The sequence below is a fragment of the Littorina saxatilis genome, linkage group LG10, assembly GCF_037325665.1.
Source record: "Littorina saxatilis isolate snail1 linkage group LG10, US_GU_Lsax_2.0, whole genome shotgun sequence".
In the NCBI taxonomy this organism is placed as follows: Eukaryota; Metazoa; Mollusca; class Gastropoda; order Littorinimorpha; family Littorinidae; genus Littorina; species Littorina saxatilis.
This window is the reverse complement of record NC_090254.1, coordinates 43,309,765-43,320,893: the sequence shown is the minus strand read 5'-3', so window position 1 is coordinate 43,320,893 and position 11,129 is coordinate 43,309,765. Positions and strand designations below refer to the sequence as shown.

The 11,129-nt window shown below is 44.6% G+C and overlaps 1 protein-coding gene across 1 annotated transcript; it reads left to right on the top strand.

The window, feature by feature from the left end:
* The first annotated feature begins 6,683 nt into the window (after positions 1-6,683).
* On the top strand, positions 6,684-10,880 carry LOC138977872 (collagen alpha-1(I) chain-like). Its single transcript, XM_070350478.1, has 2 exons — positions 6,684-6,702; positions 7,756-10,880. The coding sequence occupies exons 1-2, from the start codon at positions 6,684-6,686 to the stop codon at positions 10,878-10,880; spliced, it is 3,144 nt and encodes a 1,047-aa protein (XP_070206579.1).
* The last annotated feature ends 249 nt before the right edge of the window (positions 10,881-11,129 follow it).

Genomic DNA, 11,129 nt, shown 5'->3' with positions numbered 1-11,129 from the left:
TAATGTCTCTCATGCCATCATAAGCAAGAAATGTTCAATCCTTACCATGCCAACTTGCAAAAATATGCGTCGATTTTTGTCTATTGAAAGTTTAAAATAAAACGACAAAATTATAACGAACAAAATGGTGTGCCCTGTGTATATGTATGCAGCTTGCAGGTAATTGCGTTTCTTATTCTTCTTTGTTTCTTTTGTAAGGTTGATCCAGTGGACGAACTCCCCATCAAACACCCGGGTAAGCAAAAGAAGGTTGTTTGATATTCAAATGTACAGCCGCCCGCAGTAACTGTTGGTTAATTGGTGCACTTGTTTGCTCAGTGATATAAACTTTCTTCTACATGTAGACTTTCTCTATTGATCTATGCATGTGTGTTTGCGCGAGCGCACGTGTGTGTGTATGTGTTTCTGTCTGTCTGTCTGTCTGTCTGTCTGTCTGTCTGTCTGACTGTCTGACTGTCTGTCTGTCTGTCTGTCTCTCTCTCTCTCTCTCTCTCTCTCTCTCTCTCTCTCTCTCTCTATCTCTCTCTCTCACACACGCTCTGTTAGAGCAGGTTTGATAGCAAATAATGTATGCTGATGTAGTACACTTGTGTTGTTGTTGTACCGATTTAAATTGTTGATTTATGTGCTGGAAATGTTTCTATATGTTAGAAAGATAGATAGATAGAGATAGAGAGAGAGAGAGAGAGAGAGAGAGAGAGAGAGAGAGAGAGAGAGAGAGAGAGAGAGAGAGAGAGAGAGAGAGCGAGAGAGCGAGAGACAATGACAATGACAGTGACAATGACAAATCTTTATTTTTCGAGGGTGACAAGAATAAGCATAGATATGCTTTTTTGCATCTGGCCCTCGCCCTAAAGAGGGACTAAACTATTTTACTATAACTCTTGACTGGGTGGCCGAGTGGTAACGCACTTGTGCTCGGAAGCGAGAGGTTGCGAGTTCGACCCTGGGCCAGGGCGTTAGCAATTTTCTCCCCCCTTTCCTAACCTAGGTGGTGGGTTCAAGTGCTAGTCTTTCGGATGAGACGAAAAACCGAGGTCCCTTCGTGTACACTACATTGGGGTGTGCACGTTAAAGATCCCACGATTGACAAAAGGGTCTTTCCTGGCAAAATTGTTTAGGTATAGATAAAAATGTCCACCAAAATACCCGTGTGACTTGGAATAATAGGCCGTGAAAAGTAGGATATGCGTCGAAATGGCTGCGATCTGCTGGCCGATGTGAATGCGTGATGTATTGTGTAAAAAAAAAATCCATCTCACACGGCATAAATAAATCCCTGCGCCTTGAATATGTGCGCGATATAAATTGCAAAAAATAAAAATAAAAAAATAAATAAATCCCTGCGCTTAGAACTGTACCCACGGAATACGCGCGATATAAGCCTCATATTGATTGATTGATTGAACTATGACTAGGGGGAAAAAAATAAAATAAAATATAAACAAGTCGCGTAAGGCGAAAATACAACATTTAGTCAAGTAGCTGTCGAACTCACAGAATGAAACTGAACGCAATGCAACGCAGCAAGACCGTATACTCGTAGCATCGTCAGTCCACCGCTCACGGCAAAGGCAGTGAAATTGACAAGAAGAGCGGGGTAGTACGTTGCGCTGAGAACGATAGCACGCTTTTCTGTACCTCTCTTCGTTTTAACTTTCTGAGCGTGTTTTTAATCCAAACATATCATATCTATATGTTTTTGGAATCAGGAACCGACAAGGAATAAGATGAAAGTGTTTTTAAATTGATTTGGAAAATTTAATTTTGATAATAATTTTTATATATTTAATTTTCAGAGCTTGTTTTTAATCCGAATATAACATATTTATATGTTTTTGGAATCAGCAAATGATGGAAAATAAGATAAACGTAAATTTGGATCGTTTTATAAATTTTTATTTTTTTTTACAATTTTCAGATTTTAATGACCAAAGTCATCAATTACTGTTTAAGCCACCAAGCGGAAATGCAATACCGAAGTCCGGGCTTCGTCGGAGATTACTTGACCAAAATTTCAACCAATTTGGTTGAAAAATGAGAGCGTGACAGTGCCGCCTCAACTTTCACGAAAAGCCGGATATGACGTCATCAAAGACATTTATCAAAAAAATGAAAAAACGTACGGGGATTTCATACCCAGGAACTCTCATGTCAAATTTCATAAAGATCGGTCCAGTAGTTTAGTCTGAATCGCTCTACACACACACACACACACACACACACACACAGACAGACACACGCACATACACCACGACCCTCGTCTCGATTCCCCCCTCTACGTTAAAACATTTAGTCAAAACTTGACTAAATGTAAAAAAGAAAAAAAGTTACATAAAAACATTAATGGTAGAACATATAAGTTTATGTACATGAAGCGCATTATGTAGAAGCATTGTAGATCATAAGGTAGTGTTCAAAATTGGGTGTAAAGCAATGAAGATAAACGGAAAGTAACCCAACAATACATTAGCTCAGCAAAACGAGAGAGAGAGAGAGAGAGAGAGAGAGAGAGAGAGAGAGAGAGAGAGAGAGAGAGAGAGAGAGAGAGAGACAGACAGAGAGAGAGACAGAGAGAAAATGAGACCCAATAATGCCTCAATTTCGTGATTTACTTGTTGATCTGTTTATACATAGTTTGTGCCGTGGAACGATAGAGCAGGATTGATAGCCGATAATGTATGTTAGTACTGTAAACTTGTTTATCGTTGCACATATCCATATTATTAATTCATGCGCTGGATATGTTTTTAGGTTTGAGAGAATGAGAGAGAGAGAGAGAGAGAGAGAGAGAGAGAGAGAGAGAGAGAGAGAGTGAGAGAGAGAGAGAGTGAGAACGTGCGTACGTTTGTGTGAGTGTTTGTTAGAGAGAAAGAGAGAAAACCATGTGATTGTCCATGAATACAAACACATGGCATGTATTACTGCCCCCCCTCCCCACACCCCGTTGAAATTAACCTTGTGTGTTTAATCAATAAAATGTCTTACGTCTTACGTCTCTCTCACGCTCAATCTCTCTCCCTCTTTATCTCTCTCTTTCTCTCTCTCTCTCTCTCTCTCTCTCTCTCTCTCTCTCTCTCTCTCTCTCTCTCTCTCTCTCTCTCTCTCTCTCTCTCTCTCATGTGTTTTCTTCGCTTTTTGCTTTCGCAATCTGTGCAAGAGACGGATGAATTGTTTCCCACAACCTACGATTTAACTTCTAAACCTTCATATGTCGTTATTAGTTATCTTATCTTGTCTTGCCTTGTCTTGTCTTGTCTTGTCTTGTCTTGTCTTGTCTTGTCTTGTCGTATTATATCTTATCTTTTCTTATCTTATTTTTATGTCATCTCTTATCTTATCTTATCTTTATTTATTCTATTTTAACAATCCCTTTCTCTCTCATGATAAATTCTGATTAAGTGCATTCTCCTTTCTATATTTTTTTCTCAGGCAGCGAACAGAATCCTGCACTGACTCCGACTGGCCCCCAAGGTTTGATAATAATTTGTCTGTGTTTGTTGTTGTATTTCATTTAACTTTTTTATTTAACTTTTGTTTTATAGTTTTCTTGGGATAAAAAAGAAACAAGTCGCGTAAGGCGAAAATACAACATTTAGTCAAGCTCAGTCGAACTCACAGAATGAAACTGAACGCACTGCATTTTTTTCCCCAAGACCGTACACTCGTAGCATCGTCTGTCCACCGCTCATGGCAAAGGCAGTGAAATTGACAATCCAGAAAAGCGCGGTAGCGGTTGCGCTGAGGAGGATAGCACGCTTTTCTATATCTCTATTCTTTTTAACTTTCTGAACGTGTTTTTAATCCAAACATATCATATCTATATGTTTTTGGAATCAGGAACGGACAAGAAATAAGATGAAAATGTTTTTAAATCGATTTCGGAAATTTTATTTTAATCATAATTTTTATGTTTAATTTTCAGAGCTTGTTTTTAATCCAAATATAACATATTTATATGTTTTTGGAATCAGAAAATGATGAAGAATACGATAAACGTAATTTTGGATCGTTTTATAAAAAAAATAGTTTTAATTACAATTTTCAGATTTTTAATGACCAAAGTCATTAATTAATTTTTAAGCCTCCAAGCCGAAAAGCAATATCAAAGTCCGGCCTTCGTCGAAGATTGCTTGGCCAAAACTTTAATCAATTTTATTGAAAAATGAGGGTGTGACAGTGCCGCCTCAACTTTTACAGAAAGCCGGATATGACGTCATCAAAGACATTTATCCAAAAAATGAAAAAAATTATCTGGGAATATCATACCCAGGAACTCACATGAAAAATGTCAAAAAGATCGGTCCAGTAGTTTACTCTGAATCGCTCTACACACACACACACACACAGACACACACACACACACACATACACACACACACACACACACAGACATACCTTACATACACCACGACCCTCGTTTCGATTCCCTCTCTATGTTAAAACATTTAGTCAAAACTTGACTAAATGTAAAAAGAATGATTTTGTGCCGGAGTTGGTCAAACACACCTCGTCTCAGTGAATATGAAGCTCAAATTTGTCATGATCCGCTATCTTCGACCATAAATTTTAATATTCACTCAGCATGACACTTTACGGAAGTTTTGATAATTATGTCGAATGCACGAAGTCGGATAATAGGCCAGAACAGAGGGACATTTGTGATATTAACTTACGTGATGTGTTTGGAGCGTTGAATACTGAGTAACGAACAGCATTCAAATATTAACGGCATTTCTGCCGCGGGCCGTTTGTACAGACGTTGTATCGTGATCAGTATAAGTTACAGCTCCGTCCATCCATGGTATCGCCTGATATTTTGTCGAGACTGGGTCAATGAATATGATGACGTCACTCGAGGCTCTGCCGAGAGTGACGTCATTATATTCTTTCACCCCGTCAAGACAAAATATCACGCGATACCATGGATGGACGGAGCTGTAACGTATATGTGGCATGACCAAAGTAAAGAGAATTTGTCATGGGATGTGGCAACAAATCATTGGAAATTCACCATGGGCAATCAACCCAAGCCTAGAAGTTGTAGAACTATATTTTGTTTCAGTCTTGGCAAGGCCAATTTTGTCCAGTTCCGGAAAAGACATGATGAATTCATTCACCCTGCCGAGACGAAAAAAACAATTCCATGGATGAAAACGTATAAGCTAAATTATTATCCCGTGACGCATCAAAGCTAAATTTTGTTTTGAAATGTCATTACAACGTACAGATAACTTATAACGACATAATCGCCTTCACAAGACAGGAAAAACGCACACTTTGTTTTTCGTCTGCTACAAATCTAGTCTTGTTGGTTGACGGAGAGAATAAAGCTTCAATCGTACCTTCATCAACAGGAATAAATGCTCAATCCGCTGTCAGTTCGCAACTGAACCTTGTTTTTTTCTTTAACTTTTTGGTTAACATTGAAACGGCAATCCAAAAGAGTGTTTCAGCTGTTTCAAGACAGAGGCTTAGCTCCTTCTTTTGAGTTGCTTTTCAGTCTAAATTGACACCGGAAGCGAACAAATTGTCGCGTATACTGTCGTCACAAAAAGACGTCATGACAAAGTTACACGCAAAGCGAAAGAGACTTTGACGTCATTTACTTTTGTTTGAAATTTTCCGTCTGTTCCTAGCTTGTCAGTGAAGACCTGACGTGAGTAAGCTTACCCTTTGCAGCTGTGAAATAATCAGTCTTGCGTCTTGTGTCTCGGTCGTGTAGGTACAGAGTTTGCTTCTGCAATCATTGTGTTCGTGTTGATGACGGCTTCATAAGATTTCCATTTTCTTGTTTCTGCGGCTGCGCAAGTTATTTTGCCTAGGTCATGGCCGAACTTTAGGCCTACGGAGAAATATCGCTGGATATTTTCTCCCTAGATTAACAGAGACAAAGAAGGGAAGTCATGCTGTATAGAGGCTTAACTCACTTCAACTGGATAGGTAAAGCCCCACGTGGAGTTGTTCCCCTTTATGTCTGCTCTGTTGTTCGTATCCAAATTCCTACAAAAACACCAGATTCCTTCTAAGATGGAGAAAATTGCTGCAGTTCTTTTAAAGCCAAAGGTAAGCACTACGACTAGAGCCTGGAATAAACCATTGGAGCCCCTGTATGGTTTCGATATGCTAATTAGCCACACAAAAGACCGGGGTGTCACGAACTGAAAACTGCTGAACAATCCCTCTCAAAACAGTTCCGAACGCTCAAATGTACGATATATACATCTCAGGAGCAGACAACACACACAATCCGCATTTAAAGTAACAGCTGCAGGATTGAACACACGCAACGTAAAGCCCCACTCCGCCTAACAGGATGCTTACAGAATAAGTCAAACTTTTAACGAAAAAGTCATAAAAACCCGACGAAACTCACTTTGTGGGGCCTTCAACATCATTGTTCGACTAAGACCGGTGTCAGGAACTGAAAACTCTGCCTGAACAATCCCTCTCATTGCGGTCAATGCGCATGCGCCAATCTTGGGCTTAAAAAATGCAACCCTTTGACCGAACGAACCATGGGTTAGGGTTAGGGTTAGGATTATGGTTAGGGTTAGGGTTAGTGTTATGGTTAGGTTGTTCCTGATTAATCTCCCCATGTTAGCGCATGCGCATTGACCGCATTGAGAGGGATTGTTCAGGCAGAGTTTTCAGTTCCTGACACCGGTCTTAGTCGTACAATGATGTTGAAGGCCCCACAAAGTGAGTTTCGTCGGGTTTCTATGACCTTTTTCGTTAAAAGTTTGACTCATTCTGTAAGCATCCTGTTAGGCGGAGTGGGGCTTTACGTTGCGTGTGTTCAATCCTGCAGCTGTTACTTTAAATGCGGATTGTGTGTGTTGTCTGCTCCTGAGATATATATATATATCGTACATTTGAGCGTTCAGAACTGTTTTGTGACTGGTTGCAGGGGGGTTATTTTGGGGTTGCTGTGTGATTATCGAAAATACACACCCCATCGAAGCAGAGTGGGTAATAACGACCATTGTCATCATTTTCACGAGTTTTCATTCACAAACACCTGGGAAATAAATCTAATATTCCCCATGCAATAAATCGAGGTGGTGAATGGGTTTGAGCTTTCAGGTGAAACGTGGATTGTCAAAGTAAGAGTCAATGAGGCTGAATATTTGATGTGTGGAACCATAGCGGCTTTGGAATCGTGTTTCCGAGGACAACGACTGTAAGCATTAACTCTCAAAGACCCAATCAATGTTGATGATTGCGACTCATGGTCAATTTGCAACTTATCTCTCTGATCGCATTATCCACAACGAAAATTCATAAAACACTTAAAAGAAAAGGAATATACTCAAAACTTACTGAATAAGATGGCAGCTCTGTAAACTTCAGACTTGAAGACAAGCGACAAACAAGTTACGTTTGACGTCACAGACAAGTATGAAGTGTTATCTCGAACTTCTGACGCCATGGGGCCCTAAATTGGCATTATAAAAATTACGTTCAAAATAGGAATCCCTATGTATTATTGTGCGTACCTTTGGTCATCTAAAATGATAACAACAACTATGTTTGGTGTCTTGTGGACAGACCAGCTTTGTTGTTGGTCCGAAGGTTTCATCTCTTCGGTTTCATCTTTAACGACCAACGCCAAAGCCCGCGGTTGATACATATGAAAACCGAAGGCGGTAAGGTCCATGAGGACCAACACAAAAGCTGGTCTGTTATATTATTTCGCAACGTGCACCCTGTCAATAACATCCATCATTATTATTCACGTCGATTGCTCGCCAGCCTGCTCGCTACCCGGTAAGAGAGATGCCCCACCCGCCAAGAGAGATGCACCACCTGGCAAGAGAGATGCACCACCTGGCAAGAAAGATGCACCACCTGGCAAGAGAGATGGAACCCCCGGCAAGAGAGATGCATCACCTGGCAAGAGAGATGGACCATCCGGACCACCCGGCAAGAGAGATGCACCACCTGGCAAGAGAGATACATCCCTTGGCAAGAGAGATGGACCACTCGGACCACCCGGCAAGAGAGATGCACCACCTGGCAAGAGAGATGCCCCACCCGGCAAGAGAGATGCATCACCTGGCAAGAGAGATGGACCATCCGGACCACCCGGCAAGAGAGATGCACCACCTGGCAAGAGAGATGCATCCCTTGGCAAGAGAGATGGACCACTCGGACCACCCGGCAAGAGAGATGCACCACCTGGCAAGAGAGATGCATCACCTGGCAAAAGAGATGGACCACCTGGCAAGAGAGATGGACCACCCGGCAAGAGAGATGCATCACCTGGCAAGAGAGATGGACCACCTGGCAAGAGAGATGGACCACCCGGCAAGAGAGATGCATCACCTGGCAAGAGAGATGGACCACCCGGCAAGAGAGATGCATCACCTGGCAAGAGAGATGGACCACCTGGCAAGAGAGATGCATCACCTGGCAAGAGAGATGGACCACCTGGCAAGAGAGATACACCACCCGGCAAGAGAGATGCATCACCTGGCAAGAGAGATGGACCACCTGGCAAGAGAGATGCATCACCTGGCAAGAGAGATGGACAACATGGCAAGAGAGATGGACCACCCGGCAAGAGAGATGCATCACCTGGCAAGAGAGATGGACCACCTGGCAAGAGAGATGCATCACCTGGCAAGAGAGATGGACCACCTGGCAAGAGAGATGCATCACCTGGCAAGAGAGATGGACCACCTGGCAAGAGAGATACACCACCCGGCAAGAGAGATGCATCACCTGGCAAGAGAGATGGACCACCTGGCAAGAGAGATGCATCACCTGGCAAGAGAGATGGACCACCTGGCAAGAGAGATGGACCACCCGGCAAGAGAGATACATCACCTGGCAAGAGAGATGCATCACCTGGCAAGAGAGATGGACCACCCGGCAAGAGAGATGGACCACCCGGCAAGAGAGATGCATCACCTGGCAAGAGAGATGGACCACCTGGCAAGAGAGATGCATCACCTGGCAAGAGAGATGGACCACCTGGCAAGAGAGATACACCACCCGGCAAGAGAGATGCATCACCTGGCAAGAGAGATGGACCGCCTGGCAAGAGAGATGCATCACCTGGCAAGAGAGATGGACCACCTGGCAAGAGAGATGGACCACCCGGCAAGAGAGATGCATCACCTGGCAAGAGAGATGGACCACCTGGCAAGAGAGATGCATCACCTGGCAAGAGAGATGGACCACCTGGCAAGAGTGATGGACCACCCGGCAAGAGAGATACATCACCTGGCAAGAGAGATGGACCACCCGGCAAGAGAGATGGACCACCCGGCAAGAGAGATGGACCACCCGGCAAGAGAGATGCACCAACCGGCAAAAGAGATGCATCCCTTGGCAAGAGAGATGGACCACTCGGACCACCTGGCAAGAGAGATGCATCACCTGGCAAGAGAGATGCACCACCTGGCAAGAGAGATACATCCCTTGGCAAGAGAGATGGACCACTCGGACCACCCGGGAAGAGAGATGCATCACCTGGCAAGAGAGATGGACCATCCGGACCACCCGGCAAGAGAGATGCACCACCTGGCAAGAGAGATGCATCCCTTGGCAAGAGAGATGGACCACTCGGACCACCCGGGAAGAGAGATGCACCACCTGGCAAGAGAGATGCATCACCTGGCAAGAGAGATGTACCATCCGGACCACCCGGCAAGAGAGATGCACCACCTGGCAAGAGAGATACATCCCTTGGCAAGAGAGATGGACCACTCGGACCACCCGGGAAGAGAGATGCACCACCTGGCAAGAGAGATGCATCACCTGGCAAGAGAGATGTACCATCCGGACCACCCGGCAAGAGAGATGCACCACCTGGCAAGAGAGATACATCCCTTGGCAAGAGAGATGGACCACTCGGACCACCCGGGAAGAGAGATGCACCACCTGGCAAGAGAGATGCACAACCTAGCAAGAGAGATGCATCCCTTGGCAAGAGAGATGGACCACTCGGACCACCCGGGAAGAGAGATGCACCACCTGGCAAGAGAGATGCATCACCTGGCAAGAGAGATGGACCACCTGGCAAGAGAGATGGACCACCCGGCAAGAGAGATGCATCACCTGGCAAGAGAGATGGACCACCTGGCAAGAGAGATGGACCACCCGGCAAGAGAGATGCATCACCTGGCAAGAGAGATGGACCACCCGGCAAGAGAGATGCATCACCTGGCAAGAGAGATGGACCACCTGGCAAGAGAGATGCATCACCTGGCAAGAGAGATGGACCACCTGGCAAGAGAGATGGACCACCCGGCAAGAGAGATGCATCACCTGGCAAGAGAGATGGACCACCTGGCAAGAGAGATGCATCACCTGGCAAGAGAGATGGACCACCTGGCAAGAGAGATGGACCACCCGGCAAGAGAGACACATCACCTGGCAAGAGAGATGGACCACCCGGCAAGAGAGATGTATCACCTGGCAAGAGAGATGGACCACCTGGCAAGAGAGATGCATCACCTGGCAAGAGAGATGGACCACCTGGCAAGAGAGATGGACCACCCGGCAAGAGAGATACATCACCTGGCCAGAGAGATGCATCACCCGGCAAGAGAGATGGACCACCCGGCAAGAGAGATGCACCACCCGGCAAAAGAGATGCATCCCTTGGCAAGAGAGATGGACCACTCGGACCACCTGGCAAGAGAGATGCACCACCTGGCAAGAGAGATGGACCACCCGGCAAGAGAGATGCACCACCTGGCAAGAGAGATGGACCACTCGGACCACCCGGCAAGAGAGCTGCACCACTTGGCAAGAGAGATGCATCCCTTGGCAAGAGAGATGGACCACTCGGACCACCCGGCAAGAGAGATGTACCACCTGACAAGAGAGATGCATCACCCGGCAAGAGAGATGCACCACCTGGCTAGAGAGATGCACCACCCTGCGGCAAGAGATAGCATTTACTTTTGTTGTTGTATAGATGAGCATCACTTTTGTTTGTCTTGCTCTCTATGCCAAATTGCAAATAATATGTGGGTCGTTTACCCTTTCTTATGAATCACCTATGTACATCTTAAGTGAATCCCAAAACAAAGAGTCTGCCAACTTTGCGAGCTAAGTCTTTTTTGTTTTATAATAGTGTGTTTGTCTGTGCACTTGAAAGACCGCTGGGTCGA